The sequence below is a fragment of the Bombina bombina genome, chromosome 4, assembly GCF_027579735.1.
Source record: "Bombina bombina isolate aBomBom1 chromosome 4, aBomBom1.pri, whole genome shotgun sequence".
NCBI classification, from domain to species: domain Eukaryota; kingdom Metazoa; phylum Chordata; class Amphibia; order Anura; family Bombinatoridae; genus Bombina; species Bombina bombina.
In genome coordinates, this window is record NC_069502.1 from 802,857,856 (window position 1) to 802,880,518 (window position 22,663).

Below are 22,663 nucleotides of genomic sequence, written 5' to 3' on the forward strand. Positions count from 1 at the left end.
GGTGGCTAAATCTATCCATTTAAGCAATTTTCCAATTTAATTCAATTATCTCATTTATTCTGTTCTCTTGGTATCTTTTGTTGAATAAATGCCTCATGTTATTGGTTTAACCAGTGCATTCAGCTAGTTCCCAGTAATGCATTACTTCTTCTTTAACATAGGATACCAAGAGAGTGAAGCTCTATTTTAGTTATGAAAGAAAAAACATTTGTGATTCATGTCCCTTTAAATCCATTTAACCAAAAACCTAATTTTATTCTTTATTAGAACTAACAGGCCACAGTGATGAAAATCTAGACACAGGATCACATGGAGACCTTGTACAGAATATTCAGCCATTAGATGTCTGTACAGGTGAGTGATCTATGGTATAAGCTTCACAGTTCGAAAACTCAGATTCTGAAATTATTTCAACCTATAAATAACTATCGGCTTGATTACGAGTTTTGCGTTATGAGTGAAAAAGCAGCGTTATGGCTCATAAAGCTGCTTTTTCACCTACCGCTGCTATTACGAGTCTTGTCTAAATAGCTGTACCGCACACCTTTTTGGCCGTAACGCAAATTAACTAACGCACCTTTCAAAAAGTCCTTTTTCAATGGGACTTCCATAACGCCAGTATTACGAGTTTTGCCTGGGAGGCCAAAAAGTGAGCGGTACAGCCTATACCTCGTACCGCGATCTAAAGTCAGTAGTTATGAGTTTTACGTTACAAAGCTGTAGCATAGAACTCATAACTAAAGTGTTAAAAAGTACACTAACAGGGGCGGAGCTTGGCCACGCTAGCTGATGGCCGCACACTGATTGAGCTCTGAAGCCTCAAAACTCTTATGACAGGGATTAAGTAACCCACAGCTTGTTGGAACCAGGATAAAACTTTCTAATGCGCTTCTGAACGAATTGAGCATCTAACCTCGCCGTTTGGACTTGCCAGACTGAACTGGGTGCTTAATATCTATACTGCGCAGTGAGGCCTGTACCGGAACAAGGTGAGCCACGCTTGGGAAAACGGCAGCAATATAATCACTGGGACTGAGGTTCTGTTATAACGGATATCAAACACGACTACTTGCTGAAGGGTCGTTTGGCCAGGATTATATAGCACCAGCAGAGAAGCGGTTCAGGTGGCTTTGTAGTGGACCGCTACTTTGGGCCGTGATCAACTTAGGTCGCAGCAAGTGCTCGAGCAGACTTCTTACCAGCGCCAAAGCAGTTTTCTGCAGACGGACGGTGGTACTCATAGGCGCCGGAGAAGAGGGTGAGTCATACAGCGCTTAAGGTGCACGGACCTTGCAGTACTGTTGCAGCCTCCTTTGGTTTGTTTAAAATCTTAAAAGGGAAACCAAAACAAAAAAGAAGTTTTAAATCAATCTCTATGACTGGTTAATGGGGGCTGGCGAATTCTTATAAAGGACTCAGAGTACATAAGTGTAGTATAGACTTTGTACTGCAGTACTATAAAATACACAGATAATAAAGGGAAGCCAAGTAGGCTTATCCTGTTTGTTGGAGGAGAAGACCCTCTTTATGCCCCTTTGCAGCAACGATTTGGAAAGCAAAGTACACAACAGTTTTGGACAGCGGCTACCTATTGCCACACAGATATTGGAGCTGCAATCACCATATTTGAGAGGTATAGGGAGGTATTTCCTGACAGCTCACATCGCTTATTGTTTGGGGATGTCTAGCAGACGGATAGCAAAGCCAATTAAGGGCTCCCAATCCACCAACATGGAGAGCTATCTAATTTCAGCTGAAACAGTCCCCTGCGCAAATAGAGATTCCTCTGAATCTAGCAGACAAACAACCGCCGCACAGACACTTAATTCAGAACCCTCGCAACCTGGCTACGTCCCTAAAGATGATATTAAGCATTTATCTTCTAAAAAATTATATAAAAGAGGCTATGATAGATGTTAAACTCATGTTTGGAGAATTAAAAAAGGACATAGCTGCAGTAGATCACAGGGTCTCTCAGGTGGAGGAAATGCAAGAAACTATACGCTCAGACCTTCAACATCAGGCTAACTGTATACAATCTCAAGACGCAACAGTCCAGAACCTGACTAACAGAATTGAGGATTTAGAAAATAGGAGCAGGCGGAACAACCTGCGGCTTCGAGGAGTGCCTGAAACAGTAAACCCGCCTGAAATAGGTCAATACATCCAAGAGTTATTTAAATTTCTCAAAAATGCCCCTAATGCAGCTGAGATCCAAGTGGAAAGAGCCCATCGGGCGCTCAGGCCTAGACCACCAGCTAGAGCCCCACCTAGGGACATCATTATCAAGCTCTTATCATACAAAGATAAGGAGGACATCCTCCGGCACTCCAGGAACAAGCACCCCCTCCTATATGAGGGCACGGAAATTCAAGTCTTCACAGATCTATGTCCAGCGACTCTCCAGAAACAGCGAGATTTGCGCTACATTACCTCTAAGCTCAAGGAGCAGCAAATTCAATATAGATGGGGATTCCCCACCTGCATAATTGCATCCAAGGACGGCACAACAGCTATCTTCAAGACACCTGCTGATCTTCCTACTTTCAACCAAGCCTTTGGTCTGCAAATTAGGCCACCTAATATAGCAGTAGCTCCAGTACAACCAGGGCCTGAGGGGGGCCACGGTGAGGATTGGCTGCGACCTGCCTAGGCTGCAAGTCAACATGTCAGTTTGTCTAAAAGGATCATATTATTCTGCCTGGTGTACTCAGAACTACTATGGATCCTCCCACCCGAGACTTTTATCCCAGCAGTGTTCCTGGACAGATAAGTCAAAGCTTGCCTTTTCTGCTATTATCATAAGTACTGTATTGATAATTTTTCTTTCCAGGTCTCTAGCTTACGGGCCAGTCTAACCTGCTCTTGGTATTTATACCAATTAGTCCTATCAAGGAGAGTCTGTTTTAAGCAAGATGGACTGGTCTATCATCTGTCTATTTGTAATGCCTTAGCAATGAACTGTTTAGCAAATGTCGTTTGGAAATTTGTTACAGAATTCATACGCACGCACTACGTTTATAACTTTATGATGCATATTTCATGCCTAAGACCACTTTTGCCTGTGTGGATGGGGGGGGTTCATAATCGGGGATAATTTAGAAATTATAGGAATGCCATGTGCGAGTTGCTATGTATTGACATGCTTTTTGCTCTTTATTTTTGGCTCCTCTAGCTCTTCCAGTCAGGTGGGATTCTTACCTAGGGACACCTCAGGGATTTTAGGAATGCCGCTTCTGATTTTGCTTGTATTATTTGCCTGTTTTTTTTTTCTTCTGTACACTTGGGTGGATGGGTTGGTTGTACACGGACACCTAGTAGTGCACTCGAGGCCTGCTCTCCCCTCCCTGGAGAGAGTGGATAAGGTAGGTAGGGAGGAGAGGAGATTTATCTTTCAACTATGATCACTTAAGGACTGTAGGTGCACACTGTGTGTCCCATAACATTACTTCATACCCCAATCTATCCCACAGCTTTGAAGGTAATTAAATAGATTCTTATGTGGAAAAGGAAGGGGGGGGAACAGAAAGGGAAGAAGGGGGGGGGAAGAACAGAAGGGGAGAAGAGGGGGGAGAAAAGAGGAAGGAAAAGAGTGAGGAAGGGAAGAAAGAGGGGAAAGGGAAGGAAAAGGGGGACGAGAAATGGGAAAGGAAAAAGGAAGGGAAAGGGAGGGATAAAATATAAAAAAAAAAGTACACTAACACCCATAAACTACCTATTAACCCCTAAACCGAGGCCCTCCCGCATCACAAACACTAAAATAAAATTATTAACCCCTAATCTACCGCTCCTAACATCGCCGCCACTATAATAAATATATTAACCCCTAAACCTAACACCCCCTAACTGTAATATAATTAAAATAAATCTAAATAAAAATTACAATTTATACATAAATAATTCCTATTTAAAACTAAATACTTACCTATAAAATAAACCCTAAGCTAGCTACAATATAACTAATAGTTATTAACTATTTACTAGCTACCTAGTTAAAATAAATACAAATTTACCTGTAAAAAAAACCCTAACCTGCCCTACACTAACACCTAACATTACAATAAAATTAACTAAATTACATTAATTAAATACAATTAATTAAATTACAAAAAAACAAACACTAAATTACACAAAATAAAAAAGAAATTATCAAATATTTAAACTAATTACACCTAATCTAATAGCCCTATCAAAATAAAAAAGCCCCCCCAAAATAAAAAAACCCTAGCATACACTAAACTACCAATAGCCCTTAAAAGGGACTTTTGCGGGGTATTGCCCAAAAGAAACCAGCTCTTTTACCTGTAAAAAAAATAATACAAACAAAACCCACCACCCACACAAACAACCCCCCCAAATAAAATCCTATCTAAAAAAACCTAAGCTCCCCATTGCCCTGAAAAGGGCATTTGGATGGGCATTTAGCTCTTTTTCAGCCCAACCCGTAAGCTAAAAATAAAACCCACCCAATAAACCCTTAAAAAAACCTAACACTAACCCCCGAAGATCCACTTACAGTTTTTGAAGACCGGACATCCATTCTCAACGAAGCCGGGAGCAGTCTTCATCCAAGCGGCAAGAAGTGGTCCTCCAGGCGGGCAGAAGTCTTCATCCAGACGGCATTTTCTATCCTCATCCTTCCGACGCGGAGCGGCTCCATCTTCAAGACATCCGGCGCGGAGCATCCTTTTCTGTCGATGGATCTTCAAGAATGAATTCTCCTTTAAATGACATCATCCAAGATGGCGTCCCTTGAATTCAGATTGGCTGATAGAATTCTATCAGCCAATCGGAATAAAAGGTGAAAAAATACTATTGGCTGATGCAATAAGCCAATAGAAATTAGCTTCAATCCTATTGGCTGATGCATTTTTCACCTTTAATTCCGATTGGCTGATAGAATTCTATCAGCCAATCGGAATTCAAGGGACGCCATCTTGGATGACGTCATTTAAAGGAGAATTCATTCTTGAAGATCCATCGACAGAAGAGGATGCTCCGCGCCGGATGTCATGAAGATGGAAGGATGAAGATAGAAGATGCCGTCTGGATTAAGACTTCTGCCCGCCTGGAGGACCTCTTCTTGTCGTCTGGATGAAGACTTCTCCCGGCTTCGTTGAGGATTTCTTGCCGCTTGGATGAAGACTTCTCCCGGCTTTGTTGAGGATGGATGTCCGGTTTTCAAAAACTGTAAGTGGATCTTCAGGGGTTAGTGTTAGGTTTGTTTTAAGGGTTTATTGGGTGGGTTTTATTTTTAGCTTAGAGTTAGGTCTGCAAAAGAGCTAAATGTCCTTTTAAGGGCAATGCTCATCCAAATGCCCTTTTCAGGGCAATGGGGAGTTTATGTTTTTTAGATAGGATTTTATTTGGGGGGTTTGGTTGTGTGGGTGGTGGGTTTTACTGTTGGGGGGTGTTTGTATTTTTTTTTACAAGTAAAAGAGCTGATTTCTTTGGGGAAATGCCCCGCAAAAAGGTTTTAAGGGCTATTGGCAGTTTAGTTTAGGCTAGGTTTTTTTTATTTTGGGGGGGGTGGCTTTTTTTTTAATTATTTTTTTTATATATATTTTTATTGAGGTTAATATACTGTACAGAAATTATAAAGACATATAGTATATCAGTTCAAAAACACATTTTCTGCAATTATGCCAATGAAGCAGGGTCCATGAATATTATACAAAGTTAGACAATCAGCTATTTTCCTGCAAGATGACAGATATCACAGTAATTTTAGTAATAAACAATAGAAACTGAAACCTTTTTTCAAAGAATACAAGATAATAAAATATAGAATAAACTTCTCTCAAGTTGCCCTGGGCCACTCAAGGACCCATTATGCTAAGATTATCTATAGAGAGAATGATAAACAGTAGTTTTGAATTAAAAAACTTTAACTTAATTTGTAGGTAGTAGTGAAAGTTGTGAAAACGCGGCATAGGCAAGAGAAGCCGCATAGTTAACCCTCCTAAGCTAGGAGGTATATTGTGGAGGGAGGGGAGGAGGTTATAAGTAAATATGATAGGTAGCATATACAGGGAAGGTGTAGGTCAGACCTGCACCAGGCATACATAACACATTGCGAGACAAGGCCGCACAGACCAATAAAGTTGCGGGCGTAACAATAGATTATGAGATGCAATACAAATATAATACAATAACAATAGCAATAAACAAGACATATCAGAGGGTCGGACATGTCCAAAGAATACAAAATAAGGTACTACATCCTGACTCAAGATAAACAGGTTATAATAAAACAAAGCGTAAGCCGAGACTGCCCAGAATAGTGAACCCTAAGGCTTTAAGGCGGTACAGAGAATAGGAGTTTATGCATCTCCATGTAAATGGTATAGGCAGAGGGACTGTATGTTGAGGCGCCAGTTCAGGTCCAGCCTGCATTTGGTCAGTAGTAATGCTTAAGTTGTTGGTCACGTGAAGGCGCAAAGGTGATCTCAGGGTGCACACAACTATATGGGACAGCCATAAAGACAGTGGTTAAGGGAAGACATGTTATAAAGCCGCAGAATATGAATGTAACACAACTATATGGGACTGCCTTGGGTCCAGCTATGGCCACAGGATAGCCTCTAGATGATTTTGGCTGTAGCTACACTAGTGGGGTTAGATATAAAGACAGTGGTTAAGGGAAGACGTGATAAAGCCACAGAATATGAATGTAACACAACTAGGCATAAACTAGTCAATATTTAGCCTCAGGCATGTAAACTGTAAAACAAAGCATTATTGTGTAGGTAGTGAAACAAAGGCAAAATTGCCACAGAAGCATGGGCCCTATGCCCTGCAGCAAAAAGAAAAAACATAAGGTGAAGTAGTTAGTTTAGAATCTAATGTGGCTAACATATGTGAAGATCGTTTATTAAATGGGCTCAGAACCATTTCTTAGTCCATCAGAATATCACAGGGGGCTATAGTATAATACTGCCACCCCTTAACATATATGCAGACTTATTAACCAGTGTTTTAGTGACAACAAATAGTGTACCTATAATAATGTACAGAGCAGACTCTGATAGAACTCCCCACTATGCATCTAGTGAGCTTGCAGATGTATTCCAACTGAACAGCTCGGCTTAGGCCCCTTATAAAATACATTACTCTTCAATATGCATTTAATGAACCTGCAAATATGTTCTTCCTAGGCAGCTCAGCTTAGAGCTTTTATAAAATACAATAATAATATTAGTATGTACCTTAGAATCTGTGTGATTATACTATGTAAGCAAGCTGAAAAACTAACTTTAAGTAAAGAGAGGAAACAGTCCACCCTATGCAAGATGTATAACATATTTAAGATAATAGTTCTCCAATAAAATGTGATAGCAAACACTCAGTTTACCCCACACATGTCTTGTTTAAAGAGCCAGTGTCCACACAGGGTCCTTCCAGAGTGAGCATAAAGGGTATTCCTGTATTATCCGATTTCTCTCCTGAGGCCACAAGAAACATCTTGAGCTTGTTTTATGAGCCCCACCAATGGTCGCCATGCTACTGCAGAAACTAAGTTCTGAAGGACCCAGCACAGTTGTACCTCAATGCTGCCGCAAAGATCTAAGAAGTTCCCGCATAATACCTGGTTCTTTGCCTTCTCAAACAGCCTCCGTGAAGTCAGAGACCTCTCCGTTGTCAGATATATGCCGGCAGAGTCCAAATCTGTTGCAGCGTCCTGAAATAGGCCTGCAATGGCCACCGGGTGATGCCAGTCCTTCATCAATAAGGTGATGCGCCTCTGTGTTTGGGGATCTAATGTGTTACGGGATGGTAGTTGCTGGGGACCCAGAACAATGCTGTCGCAAGGCTCGTTAGTAGCGTTGTCCTCGATGATCTTGGCAGGAGTATAGGAGATAGGGAGATGAAATGCGGCCTCAATCTGAGCTATAAAATTCTCTTGGTGACGTCGCAGCGCACAACCGATTGCCTGTAGGAGGGTATGGGGCTCCATACTGAGTGTCAGAAACCACCTCCTGAGGATCCTGGACTGTAGTTCAATTGGATCTCCGTTGACTGTGGTCTGTGCCTTATTCATAAAATAGTAGCCCAGTCTGCAAGTTCCTTGGATTACGCTGAGAGCTCCACAATGTATATATAGGTCTCTAGGCTAGACCTCCCCGTGGACTCACAAAAAGAAAGTCAATGTTTGTTTAGCTGGTGCAATAAAGATTGAAATGAGGCATCACAGACTAAAGATTAAATTCCTCCTTTGTAGTAAATAAAAATCCAAAAGTAAGATACTTGGATTTCATAAGAAAGCCATAGAATAAAATATTTTGCAGGAGCTCTGTTTCTGTGCGACCTATCGCTATGGCGTCTGGCTCCGCCCCCAGGCTTTTTTATTTTGATAGGGCTATTAGATTAGGTGTAATTAGTTTAAATAGTTGATATATATATATTTTTTATTTTCTGTAATTTTGTTAATTTTATTTAATTGTAGTGTAATGTTAGGTGTTAGTGTAACTCAGGTTAGGTTTTATTTTACAGGTAAATTTGTATTTATTTTAACTAGGTAGCTGGTAAATGGTTAATAACTATTTACTAACTAGTCTACCTAGTTAAAATAAATACGAACGTAGCTGTGAAATAAAAATAACACCTAAGATAGCTACAATGTAACTATTACCTATTTTAGGTATTAATTGTAATTTTTATTTAGAATTATTTTAATTATAATAAAGTTAGGGGGTGTTAGGGTTAGACTTAGGGTTAGGTTTAGGGGTTAATATGTTTATTATAGTGGCGGCGATCTTAGGGGCGGCAGATTAGGGGTTAGTAAGTGTAATGTAGGTGTCGACGATGTCAGGGGCAGCAGATTAGGGGTGTTTAGACGTGTTTTTTATGTTAGGGTATTAGGTGTAAACATAACTTTTTCTTTCCTCATACGAATCAATGGGGCTGCGTTACGGACCTTTACGTTGCTTTTTTGCAGGTGTTAGGCTTTTTTTTAGCCGTCTCTCCCCATTGATGTCTATGGGGAAATCGTGCACAAGTATGTAAAAAAGTATGCCCTCTGTTCTCAATCACCATCTGCTTCATGTGAATAGTACACACAGACATGCCCTCAATTCTCTTCATTCTCACCCTCTGATTCATGTAAATGATACACACACATGCCCTCTCTTCCCTTCTCTCTCACCCTCTGCTTCATGTAAATGATATACACACATACCCTCTCTTCCCTTCTCTCTCTCACCCTCTGCTTCATGTAAATGATACACACACATACCCTCTCTTCCCTTCTCTCTCTCACCCTCTGCTTCATGTAAATGATACACACGCATGCCCTCTCTTCCCTTCTCTCTCTCACCCTCTGCTTCATGTAAATGATACACACGCATGCCCTATCTTCCCTTCTCTCTCACCCTCTGCTTCATGTAAATGATACACACACATGTCCTCTCTTCTCTTCACTCTCACCCTCTGCTTCATGTAAATAATACACACACATGCCCTCTCTTCCCTTCTCTCTCATCCTCTGCTTCATGTAAATGATACACACACATGCCATCTCTTCTTTCTCATCCTCTGGTGCATGTGAATAGTACATACACACACCCTCTCTTCTCTCTCTCACCCTTTGCTTCATGAAAATACTACACACACACACAATCTCTATTCTATTTCACCTCTGCTTCTTATTCATAGTGCTTACACACTTCTCTCTTACCATGTACGTTATATAAATGGCACACACACATCCTCTGTTCCCTTCTCTCTTTCTTACCCTCTGCTTCATGTATATGGTACACACACACATGCCCTCTCTTCCCTTCTCTCTCACCCTCTGCTTCATGTAAATGATATACACACATGCCCTCTCTTCCCTTCTCTCTCACCCTCTGCTTCATGTAAATGGTGTACACACACATGCCCTCTCTTCCCTTCTCTCTCACCCTCTGCTTGATGTAAATGATACACACACATGCCCTCTCTTCCCTTCTCTCTCTCACCCTCTGCTTCAGGTAAATGATACACACACATGCCCTCTCTTCCGTTCTCTCTCACCCTCTGCTTCATGTAAATGGTGTACACACATGCCCTCTCTTCCCTTCTCTCTCTCACCCTCTGCTTCAGGTAAATGATACACACACATGCCCTCTCTTCTCTTCACTCTCACCCTCTGCTTCATGTAAATGATACACACACATGCCCTCTCTTCCCTTCTCTCTCTCACCCTCTGCTTCAGGTAAATGATACACACACATGCCCTCTCTTCCCTTCTCTCTCACCCTCTGCTTCATGTAAATGATACACACACACACGCCCTCTCTCTTCCCTTCTCTCTCACCCTCTGCTTCAAGAAAAATGATACACACACATGCCCTCTCTTCTCTTCTCTCTCACCTTCTGCTTCATGTAAATGATACACACACATGCCCTCTCTTCTCTTCACTCTCACCCTCTGCTTCATGTAAATGATACACACACATGCCCTCTCTTCTCTTCACTCTCACCCTCTGCTTCATGTAAATGATACACACACATGCCCTCTCATCCCTTCTCTCTCACCCTCTGCTTCATGTAAATGATACACACACATGCCCTCTCTTCCCTTCTTTCTCACCCTCTGCTTCATGTGAATGATACACACACATGCCCTCTCTTCCCTTCTCTCTCACCCTCTGCTTCATGTAAATGATACACACACATGCCCTCTCTTCCCTTCTCTCTCACCCTCTGCTTCATGTAAATGATACACACACATGCCCTCTCTTCCCTTCTCTCTCATCCTCTGCTCCATGTAAATGATACACACACATGCCCTCTCTTCCCTTCTCTCTCATCCTCTGCTCCATGTAAATAATACACACACATGCCCTCTCTTCCCTTCTCTCTCACCCTCTGCTTCATGTAAATAGTACACACACATGCCCTCTCTTCCTTCTCTCTCACCCTCTGCTTCATGTAAATGATACACACACACACATGCCCTCTCTTCCTTCTCTCTCACCCTCTGCTTCATGTAAATGACACACACACATGCCCTCTCTTCCTTCTCTCTTACCCTCTGCTTCATGTAAATAATACACACACATGCCCTCTCTTCCTTCTCTCTTACCCTCTGCTTCATGTAAATGATACACACACATGCCCTCTCTTCCTTCTCTCTCACCCTCTGATTCATGTAAATGATACACACACACACATGCCCTCTCTTCCTTCTCTCTCACCCTCTGCTTCATGTAAATAATACACACACATGCCCTCTCTTCCTTCTCTCTTACCCTCTGCTTCATGTAAATGATACACACACATGCCCTCTCTTCCTTCTCTCTCACCCTCTGATTCATGTAAATGATACACACACACACATGCCCTCTCTTCCTTCTCTCTCACCCTCTGCTTCATGTAAATAATACACACACATGCCCTCTCTTCCTTCTCTCTTACCCTCTGCTTCATGTAAATGATACACACACACATGCCCTCTCTTCCCTTCTCTCTCACCCTCTGCTTCATGTAAATGATACACACACACATGCCCTCTCTTCCTTCTCTCTCTCACCCTCTGCTTCATGTAAATGATACACACACACACCCTCTTGTCCCTTCTCTCTCACCCTCTGCTTCATGTAAATGATACACACACATGCCCTCTCTTCCCTTCTCTCTCACCCTCTGCTTCATGTAAATGATACACACACATGCCCTCTCTTCCCTTCTCTCTCACCCTCTGCTTCATGTAAATGATACACACACATGCCCTCTCTTCCCTTCTCTCTCACCCTCTGCTTCATGTAAATGATACACACATGCCCTCTCTTCCCTTCTCTCTTACCCTCTGCTTCATGTAAATGATACACACACATGCCCTCTCTTCCCTTCTCTCTCTCACCCTCTGCTTCATGTAAATGATACACACACATGCCCTCTCTTCCTTCTCTCTCACCCTCTGCTTCATGTAAATGATACACACACATGCCCTCTCTTCCTTATCTCTCACCCTCTGCTTCATGTAAATGATACACACACATGCCCTCTCTTCCTTCTCTCTCACCCTCTGCTTCATGTAAATGATACACACACACGCCCTCTCTTCCCTTCTCTCTCTCACCCTCTGCTTTAGGTAAATGATACACACACATGCCCTCTCTTCCCTTCTCTCTCACCCTCTGCTTTAGGTAAATGATACACACACATGCCCTCTCTTCCCTTCTCTCTCACCCTCTGCTTCATGTGAATGATACACACACATGCCCTCTCTTCCCTTCTCTCTCACCCTCTGCTTTATGTAAATGATACACACACATGCCCTCTCTTCCCTTCTCTCTTACCCTCTGCTTCATGTAAATGATACACACACACGCCCTCTCTTCCCTTCTCTCTTACCATGTGCGTTATATAAAGGGCCACAATATATTATCAAAAAGAAACCCTGGATTGTTTCCGAAGTATTAGTGCAAATATGCAATGTACAGTTTAAGGTGTCTAATGCATTTAATGCGATGCAATAAAGTGCGGCAGTAAGTGACAGTTCATATAATAAAGTGCTTTGGTGCCAAGAGCATAAGTATACCCAGAATACACTTATAGTCCATTATAATCCACTAGCCTTATGGCCTCTCTTACCGGACTTCTGCTTACTTCTAATGGGCATTGGCATAAACGTATTGCCTCTCCGCGTGTTCACAGGTCTTCACTGGTGTGGCTAGCGTCCTCATGGATCTGCTGTCATTGCTCTTTCGTCACTCTGTTCCGCCCATCCTCATCATCGGGTCATCTCCTCCAATGGCAGTAGAACACCTACTCACACCTCCCCCAGCAAGCTGTGTGTAGCGGATAAACTGGCGATGCAATAGGCAAAAGAAAATAAGCATCCGCCACAATATAGTCAAAATCCAAACTTTATTCACATCCTGGTTAAAACAAACTTTCCAAGGAAGTTGGCAGCAACATAGAACAAAAGAAAGTGGTGTGGCACTGATGGCTTACGCATTTCGGCTAAAAAGCCGTAATCATAGCCTGCAGTACCTAGTGTCACACCGGTTAATATAATTGCAAATCGCATCCTATTGGATAATAAAAATAATGATAACAACACCCACTTTCTGTGATGAAAGTTAACACTTTCAATACACACAACAATGCCATACTGAGGAACCAGAAGAAAATATATACGAAGTGCTGAGGTAAAAGACGACTTAGTGATAGGCACTCATAGGAACATCTACTTGAAACTACAGAAATATGAAGAATATGGGGCATATATAAATGACCAGAGCTATCCCGGTTCTGGTAAGCAGAATAGAGGCAGTGGAAAATAGTCAACTTTGATTGATAGAGAAGGGCAGTGCTATAGATGATAATGAACATATACTGCTCATTAGCTAATAGTAGCTCATCATATAATGAGGGGGAGAGACTAACGGCTAGATTTAGAGTTTTGTCGGTAACGACCCGCGTAGCTAACGCCGGCTTTTTTCTGGCCGCACCTTTAAAATAACTCTGGTATTGAGAGTCCACAGAATGTCAGCGTTAGGCTCCAAAAAAGGAGCGTAGAGCATATTTAACGCAACTGCAACTCTCGATACCAGAGTTGCTTACGGACGCGGCCAGCCTAAAAAACGTGCTCTTGCATGATTCCCCCATAGGAAACAATGGGGCTGTTTGAGCTGAAAAAAAACCTAACACCTGCAAAAAAGCCGCGTTCAGCTCCTAACGCAGCCCCATTGTTTTCTATGGGGAAACTTTTCCTACGTCTGCACCTAACACTCTAACATGTACCCCGAGTCTAATCACCCCTAACCTTACACTTATTAACCCCTAATCTGCCGCCCCCGCTATCGCTGACCCCTGCATATTATTATTAACCCCTAATCTGCCGCTCCGTAAACCGCCGCTACTTACATTATCCCTATGTACCCCTAATCTGCTGCCCTAACATCGCCGACCCCTATATTATATTTATTAACCCCTAATCTGCCCCCCACAACGTCGCCTCCACCTGCCTACACTTATTAACCCCTAATCTGCCGACCGGACCGCACCGCTATTATTATAAAGTTATTAACCCCTAATCCGCCTCACTAACCCTATAATAAATAGTATTAACCCCTAATCTGCCCTCCCTAACATCGCCGACACCTAACTTCAATTATTAACGCCTAATCTGCCGACCGGACCGCACCGCTATTATTATAAATGTATTAACCCCTAAAGCTAAATCTAACCCTAACCCTAACACCCCCCTAAATTAAATATAATTTTAATCTAACGAAATTAATTAACTCTTATTAAATAAATTATTCCTATTTAAAGCTAAATACTTACCTGTAAAATAAATCCTAATATAGCTACAATATAAATTATAATTATATTATAGCTATTTTAGGATTAATATTTATTTTACAGGTAACTTTGTATTTATTTTAACCAGGTACAATAGCTATTAAATAGTTAAAATAATTACAAATTTACCTGTAAAATAAATCCTAACCTAAGTTACAATTAAACCTAACACTACACTATCAATAAATTAATTAAATACAATACCTATAATTATCTACAATTAAACCTAACACTACACTATTCTGATTGGCTGATGGAATCATCCAATCAGAATCAAGTTCAACCTTAATAGAATCCTATCAGCCAATCGGAATTCGAGGGACGCCATCTTGGATGACGTCATTTAAAGGAACCGTCATTCGGCTAGTAGGCGTCGGGAGAAGAGGATGTTCCGCGTCGGATGGAAGATGATGGCTCCCGAAGAAAGAAGATTGAAGATGCCGTTGATAGAAGACTTCATCCGGATCATGGACCTCTTCAGCTCCCGCTTGGATGAAGACTTCAGCCGGATCATGGACCTCTTCAGCTCCCGCTTGGATGATGACTTCAGCCGGATCATGGACCTCTTCAGCCCCCCGCTTGGGCTTGGATCAGGACATCGGAGGAGCTCTTCTGGATCGATCGGTGAACCTGGTATGGTGAAGATAAGGTAGGAAGATCTTCAGGGGCTTAGTGTTAGGTTTATTTAAGGGGGGGTTTGGGTTAGATTAGGGGTATGTGGGTGGTGGGTTGTAGTAATGTTGGGGGGGGGGTATTGTATGTTTTTTTTTTACAGGCAAAAGAGCTGAACTTCTTGGGGCATGCCCTGCAAAGGGCCCTGTTCAGGGCTGGTAAGGTAAAAGAGCTTTGAACTTTAGTAATTTAGAATAGGGTAGGGCATTTTTTTATTTTGGGGGGCTTTGTTATTTTATTAGGGGGCTTAGAGTAGGTGTAATTAGTTTAAAATTGTTGTAATATTTTTCTTATGTTTGTAAATATTTTTTTATTTTTTGTAACTTAGTTCTTTTTTATTTTTTGTACTTTAGATAGTTTATTTCATTGTAGTTATTTGTAGGTATTGTATTTAATTTATTTATTGATAGTGTAGTGTTAGGTTTAATTGTAGATAATTATAGGTATTGTATTTAATTAATTTATTGATAGTGTAGTGTTAGGTTTAATTGTAACTTAGGTTAGGATTTATTTTACAGGTAAATTTGTAATTATTTTAACTATTTTAGCTATTAAATAGTTCTTAACTATTTAATAGCTATTGTACCTGGTTAAAATAAATACAAAGTTACCTGTAAAATAAATATTAATCCTAAAATAGCTATAATATAATTATAATTTATATTGTAGCTATATTAGGATTTATTTTACAGGTAAGTATTTAGCTTTAAATAGGAATAATTTATTTAATAAGAGTTAATTAATTTCGTTAGATTTAAATTATATTTAACTTAGGGGGTGTTAGTGTTAGGGTTAGACTTAGCTTTAGGGGTTAATACATTTATTAGAATAGCGGCGAGATTTCGGTCGGCAGATTAGGGGTTAATAATTGAAGTTAGGTGTCGGCGATGTTAGGGAGGGCAGTTTAGGGGTTAATAAATATAATACAGGGGTCGGCGGTGTTAGGGGCAGCAGATTAGGGGTACATAGCTATAATGTAGCTGGCGGCGGCGTGCGGACGGCAGATTAGGGGTTAATAAGTGTAGGTAGCTGGCGGCGACGTTGTGGGGGGCAGGTTAGGGGTTAATAAATATAATATAGGGGTCGGCGATGTTAGGGGCAGCAGATTAGGGGTACATAAGTATAACGTAGGTGGCGGTCGGCAGATTAGGGGTTAAAAAAATTTAATCGAGTTGCGGCGATGTGGGGGGACCTCGGTTTAGGGGTACATAGGTAGTTTATGGGTGTTAGTGTACTTTAGGGCACAGTAGTTAAGAGCTTTATGAACCGGCGTTAGCCCAGAAAGCTCTTAACTACTGACTTTTTTCTGCAGCTGGAGTTTTGTCGTTAGAATTCTAACGCTCACTTCAGACACGACTCTAAATACCGGAGTTAGAAAGATCCCATTGAAAAGATAGGATACGCAATTGACGTAAGGGGATCTGCGGTATGGAAAAGTCGCGGCTGAAAAGTGAGCGTTAGACCCTTTTTTGACTGACTCCAAATACCGGAGGTAGCCTAAAACCAGCGTTAGGAGCCTCTAACGCTGGTTTTCACGGCTACCGCCAAACTCCAAATCTAGGCCTAAGAGATGGAAACTAAGCCATAATGGAAACCCTACACATGATGTCAAGATGGACATATGATTAATCATAGCCGAAACGCATAGGCCATCAGTGCCACACCACTTTTTTTTGTTCTATGTTGCTGCCAACTTCCTTGGAAAGTTTGTTTTAACCAGGATGTGAATAAAGTTTGGATTTTAACTATATTGTGGCGGATGCTTCTTTTCTTTTGCCCGTTATATAAATGGCGCACACACACACACCCTCTGTTCCCTTCTCTCTCTCACCCTCTGCTTTATGTAAATGGTACACACACACCTTCACTTCTCTCTCATCCTCTGGTTCATGAAAATACTACACACACAATCTGTATTCTATGTCACCTTTGCTTCTTATTCATAGTACATACACATGAGCTGTATTATCTTCTCTCCCACCTTCTACTTCATGGTAATGGCACAGACACATTCCCTCTCTCTCACCCACTGTTTCGTGTGAATTATTTATACACATGCCCTTGATTCTCTTCATTCTCACCCTCTGATTCACGTAAATGATACACACACATGCCCTTTCTTTCCTTCTCTCTTACATGTGCGTTATATAAATGGCAGACACACATCCTCTGTTCCCTAATCTCTCTAACCCTCTGCTTCATGTAAATAGTACACACACCTTCTGTTCCCTTCTCTCTCACCCTCTGCTTCATGTAAATGATACACACACACATGCCCTCTCTTCCATTCTCTCTCACCCTCTGCTTCATGTAAATGATACACACACACATGACCTCTCTTCCCTTCTCTCTCACCCTCTGCTGTATGTAAATGATACACACACATGCCCTCTCATCCCTTCTCTCTCACCCTCTGCTTCATGTAAATAATACACACACATGCCCTCTCTTCACTTCTCTCTCACCCTCTGCTTCATGTAAATGGTACACACACATGCCCTCTCTTCCCTTCTCTCTCACCCTCTGCTTCATGGAAATGATACACACACATACCCTCTCTTCCCTTCTCTCTCACCCTCTGCTTCATGTAAATGGTACACATAAATGCCCTCTCTTCCCTTCTCTCTCACCCTCTGGTTCATGTAACTGGTACACACACATGCCCTCTCTTCTTTCTCATCCTCTGCTTCATGTGAATAGTACATACACACACCCTCTCTTCCCTTCTCTCTTACCCTCTGCTTCATGAAAATACTACACACACAATCTCTATTCTATTTCACCTCTGCTTCTTATTCATAGTACATACACATTGCTTTATTATCTTCTCTCTCCCACCTTCTGCTTCATGCTAATGGCACACACACATGCCCTCTGTTCTCTCTCATCCTCTGCTTCATGTAAATTATACACACACATGCCCTCTCTTCCTTCTCTCTCACTCTCTGCTTCATGTAAATGATACACACATACATGCCCTCTCTTCCCTTCTCTCTCACCCTCTGATTCATGTAAATGATACACACACATGCCCTCTCTTCCCTTCTCTCTCACCCTCTGATTCATGTAAATGATACACACACATGCCCTCTGTTCTCTCTCACCCTCTGCTTCATGTAAATGATACACACACACACACACACACACACACCCTCTCTTCCCTTCTCTCTCGCCCTCTGCTTCATGTAAATGATACACACACATGCCCTCTCTTCCCTTCTCTCTCACCCTCTGCTTCATGTAAATGGTACACACACATGCCCTCTCTTCTCTTCTCTCTCACCCTCTGCTTCATGTAAATGATACACACACACACATGCCCTCTCTTCCCTTCTCTCTCACCCTCTGCTTCATGTAAATGGTACACACACACGCCCTCTCTTCCCTTCTCTCTTACTCTCTGCTTCATGTAAATGGTACACACACACGCCCTCTCTTCCTTCTCTCTTACCCTCTGCTTCATGTAAATGATAAATACACATGCCCTCTCTTCCCTTCTCTCTCACCTTCTTCTTCATGTAAATGATACACACACACGCCCTCTCTTCACTCTCACCCTCTGCTTCATGTAAATGGTACACACACATGCCCTCTCTTCCCTTCTCTCTCACCCTCTGCGTCATGTAAATGATACACACACATGACCTCTCTTCCCTTCTCTCTCACCCTCTGCTTCATGTAAATGATACACACACACACGCTCTCTCTTCCCTTCTCTCTCACCCTCTGCTTCATGTAAATGATACACACACATACCCTCTCTTCCCTTCTCTCTCACCCTCTGCTTCATGTAAATGATACACACACATGCCATCTCTTCCCTTCTCTCTCATCCTCTGCTTCATGTAAATAATACACACACACCTTCTCTTCTTTCTCATCCTCTGCTTCATGGGAATAGTACATACACACACCCTCTCTTCCCTTCTCTCTCACACTCTGCTTCATGAAAATACTACACACACAATCTCTATTCTATTTCACCTGTGCTTCTTATTCATAGTACATACACATGGCTGTATTATATTCTCTCTCACCTTCTGCTTCATGTTAATGGCGCACACACACATGCCCTCTCTCTCACCCTCTGCTTTGTGTGAATAATACATACACCTGCCCTTGATTCTCTTCATTTGTCACCCTCTGATTCATGTAAATCATACCCTTTCCTCCCTTCCTTCTCTCTTACCATGTGCATTATATAAACAGCGCACACACACATCCGCTGTTCCCTTCTCTCTCACCCTCTGCTTCATGTAAATGATACATATGCCCTCTCTTCCTTCTCTCTTACCCTCTGCTTCATATAACTGGTACACACACATGCCCTCTCTTCCCTTCTCTCTCTCACCCTCTGCTTCATGTAAATAATACACACACATGCCCTCTCTTCTTTCTCATCCTCTGCTTCATGTGAATAGTACATACACACACCATCTCTTTCCTTCTCTCTCACCCTCTGCTTCATGAAAATACTACACACACAATCTCTATTCTATTTCACCTCTGCTTCTTATTCATAGTGCTTACACATGACCTTTTATTATCTTCTCTCTCCCACCTTCTGCTTCATGCTAATGGCACACACACATGCCCTCTGTTCTGTCTCATCCTCTGCTTCATGTAAATGGTACACACACATGCCCTCTCTTCCCTTCTCTCTCACCCTCTGCTTCATGCTAATGGCACACACACATGCCCTCTCTTCCCTTCATGAACCAGAGGATGAGAGAGAAGGGAAGAGAGGGCATATATTTGTACTATTCACATGAAGCAGAGGATGAGATAGAAGAGAGGGCATGTGTGTGTACCATTTACATGAATCAGAGGGTGAGAGAGAAGGAAGAGAGGGCATGTGTGTGTATCATTTACATGAAGCAGAGGGTGAGAGAGAGAAGGGAACAGAGGATGTGAGTGTGCCATTTATATAACGCACATGGTAAGAGAAAAAGGAGGAAAGAGCATGTGTGAGTATGATTTACATGAATCAGAGGGTGAGAATGAAGAGAATCGAGGGCAGGTGTATGTATTATTCACACAAGTAGAGGGTGAGAGAGAAGGGAACAGAGGATGTGTGTGTGTTATTTATATAAACGCACATGGTAAGAGAGAAGGGAAGAATGGGCGTGTGTGTGTGTACCATTTACATGAAGCAGAGGGTGAGAGAGAAGGGAAGAGAGGGCATGTGTGTGTATCATTTACATGAAGCAGAGGGTAAGAGAGAAGGGAAGAGAAGGTGTGTGTGTGTGTACCATTTACATGAAGAAGAGGGTGAGAGAGAAGGGAAGAGAGGGCATGTGTGTGTATCATTTACATGAAGCAGAGGGTGAGAGAGAAGGGAAGAAAGGGCATGTGTGTGTACCATTTACATGAAGCAGAGGGTGAGAGAGAGGGAAGAGAGGGTGTGTGTGTGTATAATTTGCATGAAGCAGAGGGTGAGAGAGCACAGAGGGCATGTGTGTGTGCCATTAGCATGACGCAGAAGATGGGAGAGAGATAATAAAAGGTCATGTGTATGCACTATGAAGAAGAAGGGTGAGAGAGAAGCGAACAGAGGGTGTGTGTGCCATTTATATAACGCACATAAGAAGCAGAGGGTGAGAGAGAGAGAGAAGGGAAGAAAGGCATGTGTGTGTATCATTTACATGAAACACAGGGAGAGAATAAAGAGAATCAAGGGCATGTGTATGAATAATTCACACAAAACAGAGGGTGAGAGAGAGAGGGCACGTGTGTGTGCCATTAGCATGAAGCAGAAGGTGGGAGAGAAGATGATAAAGCTCATGTGTATGTACTATGAATAAGAAGCAAAGGTGAAATAGAATAGAGATTGTGTGTTTGCGTAGTATTTGCATGCAACAGAGGGTGAAAGAGTAGGGAAGAGAGGGCATGTGTGTGTACCAGTTATTTTAAACAGAGGATGAGAGAGAAGAGAGGGCATGTGTGTGTATCATTTACATGAAGCAGAGGGTGAGAGAGAAGGGAAGAATGGACATGTGTGTGTACCATTTACATAAAGCAGAGGGTAAGAGAGAAGGGAAGAGAGGGCATGTGTGTGTGCCATTAGCATGAAGCAGAGGGTGAGAGAGAAGGGAAGACTGGGTATGTGTGTGTGTACCATTTACATGAAGCAGAGGGTGAGAGAGAAGGGAAGAGAGGGCATGTGTGTGTACTATTTACATGAAGCAGAGGGTGAGAGAGAAGGGAAGAGAGGGCATGTGTGTGTACCATTTACATGAAGCAGAGGATGAGACAGAACAGAGGGCATGTGTGTGTGCCATTAGCATGAAGCAGAAGGTGGGAGAGAAGATAATAAAAGGTCATGTGTAAGCACTATGAATAAGAAGCAGAGGTGAAATAAAATAGAGATTGTGTGTGTATCATTTACATGAAGCAGAGGGTGAGAGAGAATGGAAGTGAGGGTGTGTGTATGTACTATTCACATGAAGCAGAGGATGAGAAAGAAGAGAGGGCATGTGTGTGTATTATTTACATGAAGCAGAGGGTGAGAGAGAAGGGAAGAGAAGGCATGTGTGTGTACCAGTTATATGAAGCAGAGGGTGAGATAGAAGGAAGAGAGGGCGTATGTGTTTAGTATTTGCATGAAGTAGAAGTGAGAGAGAAGGAAAGAGAGGGCATGTGTGTGTATAGTATTTGCATGAGGCATAGGGTGAGAGAGAAGGGAAGAGTGGGTATGTGTGTGTATCATTTACATGAAGCAGAGGGTGAGAGAGAAGGAAGAGAGGGCATGTGTGTGTATCATTTACATGAAGCAGAGGGTGAGAGAGAAGGGAAGAGAGGGCATGTGTCTGTACCATTTACATGAAGCAGAGGGTGAGAGAGAAGGGAAGAGAGGGCATATGTGTGTATCATTTACATGAAGCAGAGGGTGAAAGAGAAGGGAAGAGAGGGTATGTGTGTGTACCGTTTACATGAAGCAGAGGGTGAGACAGAAGGGAAGAGAGGGCATGTGTGTGTACCATTTACATGAATATAAATGAAACAAACAAAGAAGGCGCCACCATAGTGCACAATCAGTGGTAAAAGACACGCCGTTAACGCAAGTAATACTGTACTTACAAAATTCCAGACACTTGAGAAGTGTCACAAGCGCCTCCTGGACTCTTAGGAGTCGTCCAGCTAACTCACACTCTTGCACTTTCTGGATCCGATGTCCGTATGTGGCTGGTACTCCCCTCGGCTGGAAGACACCCGACGTCTGATGTTAAGTCCTTATACCGCAATACTGTGTTCAAATGCTCCAGAGAACTACAGTCAGTGGTTAGCCGTGAAATTATCCTTTAACAAAGGATCACAGAGCAGGTATATAGGAATAAAAGTCTGTGGAACAAAGTCTTAGTTAAAAGAATAAAAATACTTTATTGTTAGCACCTAGGGACACTATAGTTTAGGATGTTTTTAGCTATGTTTCTTTTGTGTTCACCCCATCTTTTTTTGAGGGGTCTAGAGGTTGTCCCCACATATTGAACCTCACAGCTGCACTCCAGCATATAGACTACAAATGATGAATCGCAAGTGAAGTGTGTTTTAATGCTAAATTTCTCCTTCCTAACAAATTATGTAAATTCTGTCCTTTTGTCATTAGTATATGCACTTAGACCACAATTTGGGCGGTTGCATTTGTAAAATCCAGGTTTTCCCAGGAATTTATTCTCAACGGTCCCAGTATTAA

At 42.1% G+C, this 22,663-nt stretch overlaps 1 protein-coding gene across 2 annotated transcripts in view; it reads left to right on the top strand.

Annotated features, from left to right (window-relative positions):
• LOC128657041 (oocyte zinc finger protein XlCOF8.4-like) overlaps positions 1 to 22,663 on the top strand; it is an 81,651-nt gene that overhangs the window by 22,230 nt on the left and 36,758 nt on the right. Inside the window, exon 6 of one of the 2 annotated variants that reach the window (XM_053711265.1) lies at positions 268 to 354. The exons of the other annotated variant lie outside the window; for it this stretch is intronic. Within the exon in view, the coding sequence (XP_053567240.1) occupies positions 268 to 354 (87 nt within the window). The remainder of the gene's footprint in view (positions 1 to 267; positions 355 to 22,663) is intronic. 2 annotated transcript variants of the gene reach the window in all.